At 38.9% G+C, this 18,615-nt stretch overlaps 3 protein-coding genes across 4 annotated transcripts; 2 read left to right on the top strand and 1 right to left on the bottom strand.

Moving 5' to 3' along the window:
* Positions 1-443: 443 nt before the first annotated feature.
* On the top strand, positions 444-5,390 carry LOC146680420 (spindlin-1-like). Its single transcript, XM_085447887.1, has 5 exons — positions 444-627; positions 1,280-1,321; positions 1,646-1,893; positions 1,987-2,220; positions 3,201-5,390. Exons 2-5 carry the CDS (start codon positions 1,302-1,304, stop codon positions 3,404-3,406), a joined length of 708 nt encoding a protein of 235 aa, XP_085304013.1. The 5' UTR covers positions 444-627; positions 1,280-1,301; the 3' UTR covers positions 3,407-5,390.
* Positions 5,391-5,467: 77 nt separating this feature from the next.
* micos13 (mitochondrial contact site and cristae organizing system subunit 13) lies at positions 5,468-8,216 on the bottom strand. 2 transcript variants are annotated; one of them, XM_085447890.1, is made up of 4 exons: positions 8,026-8,216; positions 7,480-7,636; positions 6,244-6,297; positions 5,468-5,994 (listed from the first exon to the last, which is right to left on the bottom strand). In XM_085447890.1, the coding sequence occupies exons 1-4, from the start codon at positions 8,052-8,054 to the stop codon at positions 5,908-5,910; spliced, it is 327 nt and encodes a 108-aa protein (XP_085304016.1). In that variant the 5' UTR covers positions 8,055-8,216; the 3' UTR covers positions 5,468-5,907. The 2 variants fall into 2 exon arrangements, with proteins under 2 accessions (XP_085304016.1, XP_085304015.1); XM_085447889.1 differs by having other exon boundaries at positions 5,468-5,988; positions 6,240-6,297; positions 8,026-8,205.
* Positions 8,217-8,448: 232 nt separating this feature from the next.
* On the top strand, positions 8,449-14,918 carry LOC146680418 (hydroxysteroid 11-beta-dehydrogenase 1-like protein). Its single transcript, XM_085447886.1, has 6 exons — positions 8,449-8,623; positions 11,706-11,836; positions 11,979-12,182; positions 12,260-12,353; positions 13,987-14,152; positions 14,241-14,918. Exons 1-6 carry the CDS (start codon positions 8,539-8,541, stop codon positions 14,422-14,424), a joined length of 864 nt encoding a protein of 287 aa, XP_085304012.1. The 5' UTR covers positions 8,449-8,538; the 3' UTR covers positions 14,425-14,918.
* The last annotated feature ends 3,697 nt before the right edge of the window (positions 14,919-18,615 follow it).

The raw sequence follows: 18,615 nt of genomic DNA, 5'->3' as shown, positions 1-18,615 counted from the left end.
CATGTGTCTAATATTTGTCCACACCTATTAACTCCTAATTCTAAGCCGGCACATTTATTTTTACAATATTTTAAGTCCATCTAATTAAAACAGCTTCCTTATTGTTATAAAGTATTGTTGTAAGCTTTAAATTCCCATGTTTTAGAGTAATATTCTAATTTTACAAACTAAATGCTCTCACAGCTCAAACAGTGACGCCAAAAAACTAAAACAAATACCGTCTGTCCCTTTAATTGAAACCATAGGCAACTCCTGCGTCATAGAAAATTCTGACCTCATTTTTCCTGCTTGTTGGCTGTGTTGTGTAGCTATCTTTCTCATATTTCTAAAACACACGAGCTGACAGTATTCACGAATCACTGTCTGAAACTGTTTATGTTTTGTGTAAAAAAAAAAAAAAAAGTCAGTTTCGCGGAAACCAAAACATCATTTCCCATCACTCCCCGCGCCCTGCTCTCATTCTTCTCTACGGCTCTGGTGACTCACGGCTTGACGGGATATAGAGTCTTCTCCCCCCTCCTTTCCCTTTCCCACAGGTTTCGCGAGATTTTACATAGGCGGGTTGGTGTGTGGCAACATTTCTCTGCCAGACGAACTGCACAATGCTGATATGAAATCTGCTTAAAGGTAATGAAAATATGTTCCACATAGAGAACAAGGCTGTAAACACACAGTTTTTTAGCTGTGTTTGCTAGCTGCCATTAGAGACAACGAAGAGTGTGCTGGATGTATGTGTCCGCCTACACTTACCTACAGTAACATCTGCATTGAGGTAGAGCTAAGACTGTTTCCGATAACCTACAGAGGCGTTGTGCTGGCTTTAGTCCAGGACAGGTAGGGTACATGTGACGTAAAGGGTCTAATGGCCTTGCCAGTCAGCTTTTATGTGTAACTTGGTGAGTCCTTTGCGCCACACTGTAACCTTCTAACATTAAATCCTGTAATTTCGCACATAGCAGTGAAACGGCTTTTCTCAAAGTTGTCAGTCGGTTTTGTTTAGACTTTGTGATCCTAAGATGAGGGGAGGCTTGGTGTCAGCTATAACACACACAGTCTTGTCTTAGTATACAGTGACCTCTATGGTAATGTTGTGTCAATAAATACCCAGGAAGTTATTCCGTCATGCAAATTCATTGGCTCGAGGACTTGTCCGTCTGTTGAACAGGCAGCATCTGTTTCATAAATATATGTGTGTGTGGCATCTCTTACTGTATAATCATCATACATGTGCTTGTCAGTTTGGCAGCCAAACTAATTGTCCTGTCTTTCTCTTAATTAGTAACCTTTGCATTTCTGGAGGCATGTCCAAGAAAAGGGGCAGGTATGTCGATCTGCGTCTGCTGTATGTATTTGATGTCACATTGTGCCGTCGTTGTCACAAAGAAGTCACTGCAAGAAACCCCCCAAGTGTTTTAATCACGTGGAAGCCACAGAAATGAACAAATAGCTGAGAAATGTGACAAAGGTCATACATACATAATTTCCCAGAGGAACCCACCCGAGGGATTAATAAAGTTCTATCTTATCTTATCTTATCTGTATTTTGACTCGGGTGCATTTTTAAAAGAGCAAATTAGGTTAGGTTGTTGGACCTGTGTGTAAGGCTCAGGCTCACAGACTTGCATCTTCGTCTTGTTTCTACCAGAAAACGGAGCAGCGGGGAACTGAGTGACGCAGTAACCCCAGACCCCAACTACATTCTGGGAGTCCGCATTCAGCATAACTGGCGTGAGAGGGGGAATCAGAGCAAATGGAAGGGCACAGTACTTGACAGAGTTTGTGTAAATCCTTCCCTCTTCATGGTGAAATACGATGGCTTTGACTGCGTCTATGGCATTGAGCTGTTCAAGGATGAGAGAGTGTCCAACCTACAAGTGTTGTCAGAAAAAGTTGGTAAGTCAGCGTCTGCCTTGATCAGTTCATACTTCAGATTCTGGAGTTACAGCTGGGTCTGTATTGTTCTCTTTCATGCTTCTGTCTCCACAGTAAACAATAAAGTCAAGACACCTCCAGGGGCGGAGGAGTTGGTTGGCAAAGCGGTGGAGCATTTATTTGAAAAGGAAGATGGAGAGAAGAATGAGTGGAGAGGCATGGTCCTCTCCAAAGCACCAGTTATGACCAACTGGTATTATATTACTTATGAAAAGGACCCCGTTCTTTATATGTACCAGCTGTGGGACGACTATGCTGAAGGAGACCTCAGGATTCTGCCTGAAGCAGGTATTGCTAATTTCTGTAAAAATTTATAAACACTTTTGTCCTATGGCATTAGAAATGAGTTAAACTGGGCCCATTTTATGTATATAAATCAATTTTACACTTTGAAGATCATTTGATACATTTTTCTTCTGTTGGGCATGAATACCATGTGAGCTAAAAAAACAAACAAAAACATGATCGGTGTCTGTGTTCATCATCTAATCAGTCGTATTTGGGGCAACCATGGTTCACGGGGTTGGGAAGCTCGTCTTGTAACCGGAAGGTTGCTGGTTCAATCCCCAGCTCCGTCCGTCCTGGTTGTTGTGTCCTTGGGCAAGACACTTCACCCTACCTCCTACTGGTGTTGATGGCACGATACGGCAGCCTCGCTTCTGTCAGTCTGCCCCAGGGCAACTGTGGCTGCAACTGTGGTTTGCCTCCACCAGTGTGTGAATGTGAGAGTGAATGAATAGTGGAATTGTAAAGCGCTTTATAAATGCAATCCATTATTATTTACTTACAGAAGCACTCTGGCAGAATGACGCGTTTTGAAGGAAGTGAGCAGCATTTCCCTACTTTATTTCCCTTAAAATAAAGTATTTTGAGTTCAATTTGAGTATTACAGATACCTAATATAGCTGCCATGCTGTGTAAATAAAGCCCAAGGATTGAATAATAGTATCACTAAACGACCATTTCCAGCATGTGAAGAAATTTCCACATCTGATTTGTCAGAGATAGGTATTCACATTAACTTCAAGTGAAGTTTAATGCAAATAGAGAGATCTTTATGCAAAATGCTTTGACCTTTATAGTACGAGTATAAAAAGCCAAGTATAAAAACAAAGTAAGTTTTTTTTTAATTTGTGAAAATTATGACAATGACACCATTATTTTTTTCTTTTTATCAACAGCTTTCACCAGCAGCAGGATTTTATTTTACTCTTCATCTCTTCTGTAATTATAATCTTGGTGTTGTAATGATTAACCTCTCTCCACAGAAAACAAGCACCTGTTGCCTGCAGACAGGAAGCCAGGAGAAGAGACGGAGAGTCTCGTTGGGAAACAAGTGGAGTACGTTACTGACAAGGGTGTGAAAAGAACAGGCCTGGTCATCTACCAGGTCCCGGCCAAGCCCTCTGTCTACTACATCAAATATGACGATGACTTTCATATTCATGTCTATGACCTTGTCAAAACCACCTAGAGATAGTGGACACTTTTATCTAATTCCCCGACATCTCTCCACCTGCTACTGTTCCACTCATTGCTACAATCTGTTATTCAAAGCCTAGACAGGGTTAAATAGCTGACATGCTTTATTGTTCAGAAGTCAGTGCAATCTCTTTTCATTTCTTTTTTCTTTTTTTATTTGTATGCACAGCATAACTGTAGCACTGCTATGCTTGGCTGTTTTGCAGAGAGAAAGTTTTTGTTTTGTTGTTGCTGCTCTACTTTAAATACAACTTTAAAGTCTGGACAAAGTCAAAGATTGCACTGCACAACATTTGTGCAGCACTTTCACGTCTGTCCCCAAAAGTGCTCCTCTTAATTAAATTCCAGTGACTAACGAAGCTGCTTAATATCTCCTTTCAAAGGGCACTTTATGTTGGCTTATCTAAATTGACGATAAGTGTTGACACACACCTATGGACTAGGTGTTTTCCACTGAGGTAGTTATTAAAAGAAATGGGCAGATGCAAATGTGTGTGTGTGTGTGTTCATCAAAGAATATCAAATTAACTTAACACCAGAAGAGATAAATGGAAGTTGCATTGTAAAACCATCTTAATTGAGGCCAATTCTTTTTAAAAGCCAACATATTCCTGCACCTTTGCACCACGTGAAGTATTTCAGCTTTCATAGCTGGATGAAGTGGCTGCACGCTGCATATGCCATTCGTGCTGAACATGACCTTGAAGGAAGGTTTCTGCACAGGCCCTAAATCCTAACATCAAGAGTGCAAGTATCATGTTTGTGCTGGTAATTAAAGTACTAAATTTGCATATGAATTTGATCCCACTGATATCATAAAGTGCCTTCCGGCTTATCATTTTGCAATACTGTACTTACCATTTCTCTGACTGTGCTCTTAATTAATCTTTGCCCAGGGAGGCTGCTATTTGGTCCTCATTTCAAAGTGGTAACACTGACAGCTGGAGCAAAGTTTTAAAACTATCAATTTGTATTAGTGATGTGTGTGTGCTCTTAATGCAGTTTGAAAAAGTTCGTCAAACATAATGCACATTATCATTGGTTGTATAATCTCACTGTTGACATTGTGGGGAGCACTTTATTGTATAAAGTTTACATATTTAGGTAATGGTACACTTTAATAGTTTCCCCCAAACGGTGTTTCCTTAAATGCTAATGTGGCAGAATTTCGCTTTAAGATACACGCATGTAAAAGAAAAAAAATAGCTACAGTACATAATGACAGTATTTAATCTACGAAACTTGTGTAAAATTACTTGTAATGTTGCCTGTTGTGATTACTTCAGTTTATTAAGAGTATCTCATTAAAACGCCACACCAGCTTCTTGTGAAAAAGTAATGTACATTAATTAAAATATGAATATTTAAAGATTGTAATCAACTGATTTGTTCAGTGACTAATCTCGACTCCTCCCTTTGGAACTCATAGTCTTGCAAATACGAGCAGCCAGTTTCCCACTCATGGATTAAACATAGTCCTAAACTTAAAGAAAAATCCAATGAAGAGCTTCACTGGGATCAGAAATTTATTTTAAGATTAGGCATAATCAATGTTTGGGAAGCTAAGGCTCTTCGCTTGCCACGTGGACGTCATCTCGCTTTCGTTACCGTGTTGTAGTTGCTGAACTGGCCTCAGTCTTTTCAGCCTTTGCCTTTTTTTTCTGCATGCATCATATCTGATCAGTGCCTCAAGGTTTATAAACTTTATTTGGATGTGAAGAAGTGATAACACGTGGCAGAATGGGTAATGTTTTCTTACATTTAGATTTAAAAAAAAAAGTTGACACTAAACATCGCCGCTCGCGGTGCTGTGGAGTGTGTCTGCATCGTGTACAGTGGAGTCAACCGATCATAAATGGCTGCGTGTGCTCTTCCTCACGCTTTAGGTCATCTCCCCCTCTTTTCAAGTTGTAGCAGAATCAACAGTGAACTGTGTCATTATTATTGTCATGATTAATAAAGATTTTTGCACATTTGTATGGTCTTACACTTTTTGTCGACCGAGCACTATATGTGATATGACTTGATAGATCAAACTAAAGATGAGACAAGATGTTTGAAGATTGATATATTGCTCACAAATAGTGAAATTGCATATATATACACACACAGATATTCTTAACATTTTTTGGGCAAGGTGAGGGCAGAATAACACTCTCTGCTGGACAGTGCCGATAGCAACTATTTGGTATACACAATTTTGAGGTATACACAAAATGAAAGATTGCCTTCTTAAAAATAAAATTTCCTTCCCATTATGTACATCTCCCATCAAAGGCCACTATCAGTTAGAAAACCACAGTACCCATTCAGCAGAGTAGCCTCCTTGCTTTTAATCTTTTAATCTAGCAGTTTTCTTTGATGTTGTGTGTTGCATCATTCTTATGGCAGGGTTCAACATTTGAAGAAGTAATGTCATTCTGAAGTGCAAAAGTCAAAAGGACTGATAATGTGAGGCTGTCCAGAGAGTTCATGTTCACTTTGTGAGGTCCTTCAAGTACTGCAGCCCCTGACTTGTGTATTCAGTGGCTTTTGTCGGGGCCTCAGAAAGATTTGAAATCGTCCACTGTACGCCTGCAACAAAAGAAAAAAAGAGAAGTTTAGGTTTTAGATAGTGAAAAATCAGGGTCAATATAGGATCTAGACCAAAAGTAATACCAATGCCAAAATTATTTTAAAACAGACTACTGCCTCCAAACAATTTTAAAACTATTACTACATGTAACAAGTGAAATACACAAAAGAAAGTCTGTGCCAAACTTGTGACCACAGCAAATTTTTACCCTTGCTTTTTTTAAAAAAGGAACAAATAATTGAATTCTTACCAGAATTCCACGCGTCAACAGGAGAGAACTCAATCTTAGGTATGGTTGGAAGCTGAGCCTGACAAGAGGGATAGGGTGCATTATTTTCTGTTAACAACATATTGGAGCTGGTATACAGACTTTCTATTAGTATAGGTGAAAACACTCCTTGTAAGGTCTAATTTATCTTAGGTCTGATTTAGAAAAAGATAAAAAGTTTAAATAAGTAAATAAATTTTGAAAAGTGTTTATTATAATTGGACAATACGACTATTCTGTCCAGTGCAAAACAGTAATAAAAAAAAATAAATGAATAAATAAACAAATCAAGTTTTAAAGTAAAATCATGAAGAGCAGACGCACTTATACACTGTTTCAAGTGAAAACTTGCTTGTTGGAGTTTGTGAATAAATCACCTGAACTGGTTTGTCAGCAGAACTAGGACCTGTACTATGAAGCAATTTCAGCATTCCCTGGATATCTTTCCATTATCTGACTTCAATTAAAATAACACTGAGAACCAAGATAAGCAGAATTACAAAGGTGTTTATCGACTAAGCCAAGCCAGAGTTTAACAATCTAGCTAGGAGTGTATTCAAATAGATGTTGGCAGCAGTCGACCAGTCAAAAACATGGGCGGATCTTACAAAGCTACAACTATGATATCTGAAACATTTGAAAAGATTAAATAATACAGACATAAAGCAACAGCAGTGTTGAAGCTAAAGGAGCGGTGTGAGTGTGTGTGGGAAGAAACAGCCAGTCCAGTAGTATTAAAAGAGCATGAGCACTTTAAGCACTTTGGTCAGCAATGCTGGAAAAGATATTTACTTTAATAAAGTCTCAGTCCTAAATCTGGTAAGTCTCAGTTACCAGACTTAATGCACAGGAGAATCTGAAGAATTGCTATTGACTATATTTTCAACCTGATGATCTCTAATCTAGACCACAACCTGCTCCAGAGCTAGTTAGGTCTGCAGCATACATTACCACGAATCAAAGTACATGCCTCACAAAGGTTTATGATGTCATGATTGTACTGTAACTATGTATGCATTAGAGCGTTTCTGATCTCATAAGAGAAAGGCTAGAAAGCAAAAAGAAATTTCTACACATTTATGGTACAAGTCATCAAATTTGCTGTCTGCAGCACTGATCCATTTAATGCAACGACTTTATAAAACCATTTTACTTTCTGTTGTATTAGGCCTAGTGGCACTGATCCAGGAAGACCTAGTTGTTTATAACGTGCATCTTCTACCTCCACACCAAAGTACTTCATCCATTCCTCCATGGCAGGTGGGATTACTGCTTTGGCCTTACGCAGAGCCTCTGAGCCCTGTTCACTGTTCCCCAAGAGACCAGAGTCATAGGCAACATAGACAGCTCCTCCTGCAATGGTCACCTTGGTGGCCAGTCTGGAAATGAAAGAACAGATGCAGTAATGCAATTAATCTGAAATACCACAATTTCCCAACAGGGCAAACTGAAACTACAGACACACGTCGTTGTTATCAAAGTAAACAACAAATTATTCTTTGATGCCAAGTTAGCAGTTAATAGTTGGGAAATTTACAATCGCCCACATAAGCTCACGTTATTTCAGAGAGTTAATATATCAGCCCAAGTTTAACTCCATAAAGAAAAGCATATTTTAAGTCTTAAACTTGGAGCTAAAACGAAATCAACTGAAAATGACCTGGTATGACTGACAGCTAGCTTAGCCTAAGTTAGCTTAATTACCAATAAGAGCATTTAGAGCAGTAATAGTATAGGGAACCGCGGGAGTTGAAATAAAAATACTAACTTCATAACAGGCCAAATCCTCGTCGCCATCGTTCAGCGCGGTCTATTCTCCTTTAAGAAGCTGTTATTACGAGAACTCCGACAATGAGCCGTAGATCAGGCTAGCTGGTTAGCTGTACTGAAGGACAACCCTGCTTGATGATCCGTGTGCACCAGCGTTGTGTAAATAAAGTTGCTATTTCAAAAGTAAGGGCGGATGTAATTTCAGAGGCGCAGATTCGTCAGCCTTGATTTTTTTTGTAGCAATAGTAACAATATACTATAAATGTATAGGCAAATAAATTAAAGATTTTGGCGCTTCGATAAATTAAAAAAAAAATAGATAGATTTTTTTAAAAGTATTAAAATAACAAAAAAATGATTTGTGTCCATGAAAGAGGGCAGACCTATCTGACCAACCCCCGCCCCTTACAAAGTGGAAGGAGGGGCTTAGTTTTCTCAAACTGGGATTGTGAAAGTTGGCAGAAACTTCTAAAGCTTAGCATTTCCGATCAGTTGCTACCAAACTGCCATAATGGGCGCTGTCACAAAAATTCTTTTAGCTAGTATATGTGTTGCTTTCCTGGCTGCCAAATGGACTTCACCCAGATTTGATGCTGGTAAACTCTGTTCTTTGTCATTGTGAGAAAGTACTTGTTTGTTTTTAGTTGCAAACTTGCAGCAGGCATGCAGGTTTGTCCAGCAGACAATAATGTGTTAGGTGGTGTTGGACCTACAGTGGTCCATACATATGCGTGGTATGGATTTGCAATGTATAAGTTGAAAACAGCTAAATAGCCTACTCGGTTATGTCACAGTTATAACTTAGTATCTCGTAACACCTCACTATTATAGTCATAATTACAATATTTTATGTCATTTTTTTCCTAATTATTATGAATTAAATCATGACGGATTTTCTTGTTTTTTTTTTCTTGTTTGTTATACATATGAAGTCTGTTTTTAATAGATATCTAATACATGTGCAGTCAACTTTGATTTGATTTTTGAAGCTCAAAAGCACCCGGGCCAGTAATTTGAGGCTTTATGGTCAGGTGTAGCCAGATTAAGGAGATAAAAGATCTGAAGTTGAGTCCAAGAAATCAATTTGCATGTTCAATATGGGTTTCAAAGAATTAGTGATGGAATCAAAGGCTGAAAAAGCAAAAACATGAGCTATAAAACCAGAAACCACAGGAATGTTTAAATTACCAGTTACATTCTTGAAAAAAAATAATGTACAGAAGGCCCGGAAAACAACAAAAACAACAGCAGATATCTATAGATATCAGCATTCTGAGTAAAAATGCCAGGTCAGACTTTGCTATTTAAAAAAAAATTATACATAAAATCTGAAAAAATGAAACCAACAATTCATATTAGAATTATAGAAATAATAGAATACATGCCACATTATTAACAAATAAAAGGCAGTTTTATGGTGTGGGTGTGTATTACTGCCAATTTGGAAAGGTAATAGTAACAATTTAATGATTTGTTCAAGAAATGTATTAGAAACAGTACAAAGTGAGCGAGTAATTGATAATAATCTGCTCTCCGCATGTGACCAAGGCCTTACCAAAGAGAGAATCCAGCATTTATTCACATTTTGAGAACACACTGTAGAGTCAATTTTCCGCAAGCAATGAAATTATGCGGTCCATGTCAGTGAACTAGTGTTATGTATACTTGCATATCCCATGTGCTCTACTCTGCAACACTGTAACCTTATAAAATACCACATTTTTTTAAAGCTTAAATGTAGGGCTGGGCGATATATCGAGTTTTTTAAAAATATCGATATATTTTCATACGAGATATAAGATGTGACAATATCGTTTATATCGATATAGTCTATGTTACGTTATAATTATACTTGTGGAGCCGCAGGTATACCTCTCTTTCGTCCACTTTTGTCTCTACGCAACGTTACTCGGCCTCACCTCTCCTTCACTGAACACAACTCCCCCCTCCCCCTTAGCTTCACCTGCAGGCAATGACAAGATGAAAGCGGAATATCTCCGTTAGCGAGTTACCGTGCGTGGGGCTGGACGGCGTCAACGTGTTAGCGAGCTAACCGCGCTAGCGAGCTAACCGCGCTAACGACATGCAGCCAGGAGGGGCTGCACGGCCTAAAATCCTTTCATTTTCTCAAAAATCGACAGTGCGCCTTATGTATGAATTCTGGTTGTGCTTACTGACCGCGAACCGATTTTATGTGGTACACAGCGCTCAGCAATCTGTCAAAAAATGTTTTAATATGACTTTGCTAAGCTACGGAGCTGCACCACTTGATGGATTGTCGGAGGATTACGGCTACCGAGGAGGAGCCTCGCGGAGTGATACGTACTGTGTGTGTATAAGGACCTGTTCAGAGACGTGGTGCAGCTGTGAAATCTGTCTCTTTGTTATTATGCTCAGCGTCTATTAGTTTACATTTTGACTGCACAATTGTGAGCTTTTTGTTATGCACAAAAACAACATTGTTTTCTTTTATTTATGGACCATGATTATTTAATAAATGCTGATAATTTATTTTTGAGTAATTTCTTCATGTACATCTACGCTGTATGTAAATAAAAGTGCCCGTGTGACATCTGGGACACAGTGTGACTAGGAACTCTCTTTTTGTTCTTAACTTATGGCTTTTAAAAAAAAATCGAGATATATATCTTATATCGCCATCCAGCTAAAAAATATCGAGATATGAATTTTGGGTCATATCGCCCAGCCCTACTTAAATGCCTATATTTCACAAATGTACGACAGCGCAGGACGATTTGTTTCAGATGCCTTGTGTTTGCTTTGGTTAGTAATAAAATGCAGTTTGAATGTCTGCTTCATGAACCCTAACCCTTAATGGGAATAAGAAGTGGAATAAGAGAGAGAGAACATGCAGTTGATAGCACATTTAGCTAAACCTTTGAGGGGAAAACGGTACTGACATATGGCTCCATTCTCCAGCATGGGGAGTGAAAATTTTCAAACCTGCAGGATATTTAAATCTTTATAGCACCAGGCAAAGAATTAAAGCAACAAACAAGTGATATGGGACCTTCAAAAACAAAATACAGCATGGAAATTCTGGTGAAATAAATAAATATCCAATATCCAAGCATTTTACTAGTCCAAATGAAGAGTATGCATTTTGCAATTTCTCAAGATGGAAAAGTTTCCAATGCCCTTTGACCTGAAGCAATATATGGAGGGCTAAGCTTATCTTATCTTTTTAGGGTTTATATCTGCCTAAAGAATGATTCTAGATAAACTAACCCATATGGAAAAGAAATAGTAAAAACTTATATGATTTACTCATGAAAGTGGCCACTTTCTCATTACTTTCATATATTGTTTTAGTAAGTATCCAAAACATACAAGTTTCATTATATAATTTTTCAAGGGATCTTATATCTGTTTTCACTCTTGTATGCTTTTCATACAAGTTTCACACAAGACAGATACAAACTTTATAAGATTTATATATATCTTTTCCATATGGGAAACTATTTCATTGTCATCAAGTTCACTTAAAAACTTTTTCTGCATGCATAGACACATTAATAATGTATGCCATAGTTACTGTGGTCATTTACTCTATTTATTGTTGACTAATAGAAATAACATATTTTTGTTGTTTCTATTAACCTTTCATGTATTAAAACAATTCCATTCCGTGTTGAATACGGTAAACCTTTGTTTCAGATTCTCTCAAAGGGGCTAGGGTACTGGTGACTGGGGCCAGTACAGGTATTGGTGAACAAATGGCGTATCATTATGCCCGCTTTGGAGCCAAAATTGTTATCACAGCAAGGAGGGAGAAAGTCTTACAGCAGGTCAGTTTACGTAATAAACTGTTGAAATTCTGCTCATAAATTGCCATTTACTTGTGTTGGTTTGTGACAGTTATGAATAGACACATTCTGTAGTTCTCTCAATTAACTAACCATGTGCATTTTTAATAATTTTGGCCTTTAGGTAGTAGAAAAATGTCTGAGTTTAGGAGCCCAGAAAGCTTTTTATATAGCAGCAGACATGGCGAATGAGGCTGACCCTGACAAAGTGGTGGATTATGCTCTGGAGAAGCTGGGAGGTTTGGATTACCTGGTCCTCAATCACATTGGGCCTAGCCCCTTCAGCATGTGGAAGGGAGATGTGGATCACACCAAATGGCTGATGAAGGTAACTGAGTATTTTGATGGTCATTCAAAACAGGAAATGGAGAGACTATGCTGATTCATGAATGTTTCTTTGTGAAGGTCAATTTCTTCAGCTATATTCAGATGGCCTGGAAAGCTTTGCCCTCCCTTGAGCAAAATAAAGGATCGCTGGTTGTTGTCTCATCGCTCTTAGGTAGGTTTATTTTTCTTCAGCATTTTTATACTTTATACTTTTTTATGCAGATGATGACAAACTATCAAATACAAATTGTGTGTACACATATATACCTCCTAATACTTTCACCCACCAGATACAATTAAACTGACATTTTTTAAAGGCACTTTCTACTGCAACTGATAAATAAGTACAGTAATACAGTAATTAAGATTAACTTAATGTATTATGATGACAAGAGTTAATAAGCCACTCTGGAGCTTGATTGTGTGCACCAGGTGGCTGGGCCATAAATTCTTGTGGAGCTCAACTAAAACAAGCCCAAAAGGTCTATTGTACCATGGGTCAACTATCTGCAGGAGAATCTGTAGAGGGAAAGTGTTTTCTGGATTGGGCGCCAGTCAAAGTCACAAGTACTGATAGTCTAGTTGTTGGCTTTTTTGCTGTAAGGGACGTGGGGACATCTTTAATGGGGAAGGAGCCTAAGTTTTGGTAGGAAGTTGAGGAATATGAAGCATGAAAGTGACCACAAAGCTGACCGCAGAAGCAAAGCTGTCGATTTCCTGGTCAGTCTACCTTGTTATGCTCGTTTATTTATATGGGCTGGCGGTAGTGACCAAAAGAATAAGATTTGCAGATACAAGTGGCTGAAAAAAGTATCCTTCACAGGGTGTCTGGGCTCACTCTTAGAGATAGGGTGAGGACCTCAGTCATTTACAATGTGCTTTAAGTAGAACTCTTAAGTAGACCTCTCCTGGCATGTCAGACTGGCAGGAGGCCTCAGGGCACACACAAGTATGACAGGAGAAATTAGATCTATTGGGTACCATGGGAATGCCTGGGTATTCCCCTAGAGCACAGTTGTCAAACTCCAGTCCTCGAGGGCTGTTGTCCTGAAACTTTTAAATGTGTCCCTGCTGCAACACACCTGAATAAAATTAGTAGGTCATTAGCAAGACTCTACAGAACTTGACTGGATGTTGAGGTGGCAATTCAGCCATTTGATTCATGTTACAGCAGCTCATGAGTGAATGAACATGGTGCAATAAAAGTACTTTAAGAAGTACAGTTTCCAAAACCATCCATTGTGGTTTGTGATTCAGGGAGCAGTTGAAAGAAGCTTTGTTAGAATAAAAGTGACCAAAGTTGAAAAGTGAACTAAAGGTCAGTATATTAGAATCAGCAAACTCTAAGAAAAGTATTTTACCTGCATCAAGTTGGTTATTTTTTCCTGCTCATTACCTGCCCACCTTCCCTTCTGCAGTGGCGCTGGGCCCCTCAGCAGAGCCCCTTAACACAGTTTGAGAACAGCTAAACTAGACCAAAAGATGAAAAGTTGGACTTCCAGAGCTCAGAGATTTGAAATGGCCAAAGGGGAAACAGAAGTTACAACACACAGCAATATAACAAATGAAGAAACCAAACAACTGACATTCAGTACAGACAAATGAATAGAAACTTGTGAATCATATACAATAACAGACGATTACAAGAGCAATATTAAACACAGGCTTGAGCAAAAGAGCAGTTCTCTAATGCGTTTAAAATGGACTTTGACTCCCCGTCGTAACCAGTTCTGACAGTGTTTGAAAGCTCCAAGAAAGCTACTGAAGACGCTTCTCCTACTCTAACAGTTGTTGATGCTTCACAGGTAAAATAACTTCTCCTTTCGTGGCGCCATATTCCTCAACCAAATTTGCCTTGAACGGGTTCTTTGGGTCTCTTCGTCATGAGCTGGCTATGAAGAAGAGCAACGTGTCCATCTCTGTCTGCACACTCGGTCTCATTGATACCGACTCAGCTATGGAGAAAGTCCGGTTAGTCAAATATATGTATGCAGAAATATTTGACATTGTGTATTTTGAGATATTTTTGAATTAAGTGTAAGAATTTTCTCTATCCTAGGGGCGTCACTGTTGTACCAGTCTACCCCGCCACAGATGCTGCATTGAACATCATCATTACGGGATCTACAAGGCAGCCAGAGCTTTTCTACCCTTGGTTCACATACTTTATGGTTATCACCAAAGACTGGTTTCCTTCTGTCACAGATTATATGACCCAGAACTCCTACAACTACATCCCATGAAGAGCATTTATTCAGCACAACTGAAGCACAATTATACATGTTCCTAATTATAAATATCAACATTTAATTTGGATTTTGGCCTAGCTCTTTGACATTTTGATGCACCCAGTTTTGCGGGAACATTTCTGACATTTCAGTTTCCACTTTTCTCATCATTTCTTTGAGAACAGTCCAGTAATAAAATGTATACAGATAAAAAAGCTCAGGACTCGGGATTTTACTTTTTAGGCTACTATTTTAACATTTTAGACATTAGTGTCTGTGTCAATAGTACAGCCACTGCTGTCCAAACATTATTGCACTAGTACTTGAAAACTCAGAAGAAAAAAGTCTGATTTACTACTGATAAGACAACCTCACCCCTCCATTCAGCCCTCCCACACACAGACACAATACCTCACATGAGATTTGGTTATGAAATAAATGAATACGTTTCGTGTTGCTGCTGTTGCTGCTGATAATGAACACAAAAAAATAAACCAGCTTCCTCCTGACATGTTTGTTGGTGTTAATTGTGGTTAATGAAAGGAAGGAAAGGTAGATCATAATAACAGACCACATAAGTCATCCATAGTCTGACAGAAATATCTTTTTACCATAAAATGCAGTTTAGCATATTCCAGGTCAGTACAGCTTAGTGGAGAAGAGCAGTCAGGAAGCTACTTGGGTGACACAATAGAGAAGCCCAAAGCAAACAAAGTCAAGAATGAAATAACGTGAGGTATGATAATGCACATAAAAGCAAATGGAAAAAAATGTTTTTTTTGCCAGTGAAATATTTGTTCTGCACCTTGAAGGTATGAAGACCTAATAACTTTAAATTTAGATTTTTTTCTTGTATGTGCTAACCCCAATGCCACTATTAGTGTTTAATTATGGAGCTACAAAAAGGTTAGCCTACTATTGCAATTGTCTGCTTTGACTGACAGCCACAGGCACAACGAAACCTAGGTCATTTATACTGCGCCAAATCACAACAACAGTCAATAAGGCACTTTATATTGTAAGGTAGACCCTACAATAATACATAAAACAATCATATGACCCCCTTTGACAAAGCACTTGGTGACAGTGGGAAGGAAAAACTCCCTTTTGAATAGGAAGAAAACTATTTGAAGCTCTGAAACCTGACTGAAACTCTTCAAATAAACCATATTATTTAAAATAATGATTAATGATACTTGTTATGTGGTCTGTTGATCCAAGTCTGCAGCACAAGTTGAAAGGAAAAATCAAAAAGAATATCACAAGGAATAGTAGTACAAGACTTATAGATCAACTTTAATGTAAAATATTCATATTCAAAAGATCCAGAGACTGGTTGAAAGAAATTGACCAAAACTAAAGTTTCACCGTAGCTTACCAGCACAAGGAAGGAAACACAGAAAATTTGCAATCTGTTATATCAGTATCTTCAAATTATAAAATTGATGGAAAGAATATAGTTTTTGATTTTTTCCCCCTGCAATTCTTCTCTCCACACTCCAGTCCATTAGGTGGCAGTAATGGGCTTGTGCCTTCCCACATGGCTAGGTTCAGTGGTTGCACAATGAGAGTGTAAAAGGCAGAAAGTCAAAAGAGCACTGAGATTTAAAAGGCTGATTAGCTCACAGAAGGCAGGCAAGAAGGTGACTGCACTGGAGTAATGATGTCAGCACTGGCAGATGATGGTTTATGACTAAACCATCATCTGCATCAGCGCCCAAATAATTGGTCACATATGTGCACGTTAAATTTCACTGGTAAATGTGAGCCACCTGCTAATGGTTCAGAACAGTATATATTCCTCAAATGTTTGTTTTCTGCCATTTTATTCTGTATTTGTCTTTTCAGACCTCTAACAGCAGCATGTTTACGAGGAGAAGGTTCTCACAGACCAGCAGGAGAGGAACTCCAGTCTGGACCAGGATGGCCCAGAGCCTCCACAGATTAAAGAGTAACAGGAGGAACTTTGTAGAAGTCATGAGGGCGAGCAGGTTGGACTGAAGCAGGAGACTGATACCTTTATGGAGATTCCTCCTTATGAGTAAAGTGACCACAGCTCTCCTGAAGCAGAGAGCCAAGCTCATAAAGAAAGCCAGCATGTGGACTCGGGAGAAATAATTAGAAATGCAAAACCAAAGAAAAGGAGACTTAACAGAAAGCAAAGTAACAGAAAGAAAAGTCTCAGCCCAAATTTTCCAGTGGTACAAACCACAGGCAGGTGCCAGGTTTGTCCCACCAGGAGTGATTCAAAGATTAGGAAGACCTGTGCACAATGCAAGAGATATATCTGCAAGGAGCATGCACACACTCTCTGCACATCATGTGTACAGTAATGCAGACAAAACACTTGACTGCTGGACAAGAACATTTCCATGTTCTGACTATTTCACTGATGTTGGTTCACAATTGTATGTGAACCATTGCCTATGATAGTAATATTTGAGGAGAATATGAGGGTTAGAGCTGCTTTAATATTGAGACCTCAGCACCATCTAGTGACAGTATGGAGGACTCATCAGTGGCGTCGTTAGGCCTATTTTAGGGGTGCTTAAGCCTCCCTAAAATATTCTTAAGCCCCCCTAAATAATTTGGTGTTTATTTATTTATTTATTTTATTTATTCAATTTTTTTTTGCAATTGGATCCCCCATAGCTGTTGGTCTCAGAGCAAAGCTCTACAAGTTCTCAGCAGTCTATGCACTACTGATGTTTCTGTCTGTAACCGAAGGACTCCACAAATTCCTGCAGAAAGAGACTTTAGACCTGGCAGAAGCTTTTATCTGCAAACAAGCTGTGTGTGAGACACTTAAGGGCAAACACTCAGATGCATTTGCTACAGAGCTGTATGAGAAAACCAAGGCCCTGTGTAACACCCACAGTATCCCTGAACCAGGTGCCAAGACAAGGCACAAGCAGAGGAAAATGGAGGATTTTGTCCTGGAGGCAACTGTGGGTTCACGCACTGAATTGAACAACTCAGACACATTGAAAAGAAAGTTACTTTTCCCTTGTGTGAATCGGATGGTTGGCGAGCTTGATCAAAGATTTTGCAGTGTAGACGCAGGGCTGCTAAAAGGCATCCAGGCATGCAGTCCTAAATCTGAGAACTTCTTGAGTGAACCACACTTGAATGAACTTGCAAAGCACTATAGACTTGACCTGAAAAAAGAGGAGGTTCTGGTGGCCAGAAACTTTCTTACCCGGAAAACAGAGGCTGGATGTCCACCCAAAAATATGTTGTCTGTGTACAACCTCCTCGATTCAGACATGTTTCCCTCTCTGAAGGCAACCATCCAAGTTGCCCTAACAGTGCCTGTCAGCAGCTGCTCGTGCGAAAGGTCCTTTAGTGCACTGCGTCGGCTGCACTGCGTCGGCTGCACTCCTGGCTGCGTCAAACAATGGGTCAGAAAAGACTTCATGGTCTTGCAGTCATGTCTATTGAAAAAGACATGAAAAAGCATCTGAGTCACAACAGAGTGATTGACCGATTTGCCACTCTTAATCAGAATCAGAATCAGAAAGGGGTTTATTGCCAAATGTTGAGCAGGTTTACAACATTAGGAAATTGCTGCGGTGCTTCAGTGCAAACATAGTGTCATAAATAGCACTTAAATAGACGTCACTTAAATAGACGTCATTCTTTGATGCTTCCACCCACCAAGTAACTGGTGATTGCAGCCATAAAAATGATGTATTTTTTTATTTTCAGTTTTTTTCTTGTTATTGATGCAGCAAACACATTTCTTCTGTTTTCTTGTTGTACTGTATTATAAAACAGACTGAAATAAAACAATAGATCTATTGGTGGCCTAGGATGTTTAATCTGTCCAAAAAAGTAGGAAAACAATTTCTCAGTCTTGTTTTCTGTTTGTGAAATTTTGTGCTCATTCACTACGTTCGTTCATATCGTGTGCATCTCTTGGGGGCTAAGCCCCCCCTGTCCTTAAAACCTAGTGACGTCCCTGGGACTCATCATATCTGTGGTGACTGTTGAGTAACTATGTATACCTGTAAAGCTAGTTCTCATTCCTTCTGAGTCCCTGTTAGTATGTTAACTAATAATTGATCAACAAATTGATTTACTCTGCCTGACAGAAACCTGTTTACAGCAGGATGATTATGTTAGTTTAAACGAATCAACACTAATTGTCAGAATTGTCAGGCCGAGGGTGCAGTGTGGCAGCAATTTTCCACACTAGATTATTAA

This window comes from Copadichromis virginalis, linkage group LG23 (assembly GCF_057382275.1).
Source record: "Copadichromis virginalis isolate Kocher_CV1m ecotype Utaka linkage group LG23, C_Virginalis_male_GT1.1, whole genome shotgun sequence".
Classification (NCBI taxonomy): domain Eukaryota; kingdom Metazoa; phylum Chordata; class Actinopteri; order Cichliformes; family Cichlidae; genus Copadichromis; species Copadichromis virginalis.
Note: the sequence above shows the minus strand (reverse complement) of the source record. Positions and strands in the feature narration are given on the sequence as shown.

Coding starts and splice junctions, on each gene's coding strand:
- LOC146680420 (XM_085447887.1), top strand. CDS start 1,302: ATGTCCAAGAAAAGGGGCAG. Junction 1,322..1,645: donor ATGTCCAAGAAAAGGGGCAG/GTATGTCGATCT, acceptor TGTTTCTACCAG/AAAACGGAGCAGCGGGGAAC. Junction 2,221..3,200: donor CAGGATTCTGCCTGAAGCAG/GTATTGCTAATT, acceptor CTCTCTCCACAG/AAAACAAGCACCTGTTGCCT.
- micos13 (XM_085447889.1), bottom strand. CDS start 8,054: ATGGCGACGAGGATTTGGCCTGTTATGAA. Junction 6,298..7,479: donor TGAAGTACTTTGGTGTGGAG/GTAGAAGATGCA, acceptor CCCTCTTGTCAG/GCTCAGCTTCCAACCATACC. Junction 5,989..6,239: donor TGTTGACGCGTGGAATTCTG/GTAAGAATTCAA, acceptor CTTTTGTTGCAG/GCGTACAGTGGACGATTTCA.
- LOC146680418 (XM_085447886.1), top strand. CDS start 8,539: ATGGGCGCTGTCACAAAAATTCTTTTAGCTAGTATATGTGTTGCTTTC. Junction 8,624..11,705: donor TTCACCCAGATTTGATGCTG/GTAAACTCTGTT, acceptor CCTTTGTTTCAG/ATTCTCTCAAAGGGGCTAGG. Junction 12,354..13,986: donor TGTTGTCTCATCGCTCTTAG/GTAGGTTTATTT, acceptor GATGCTTCACAG/GTAAAATAACTTCTCCTTTC.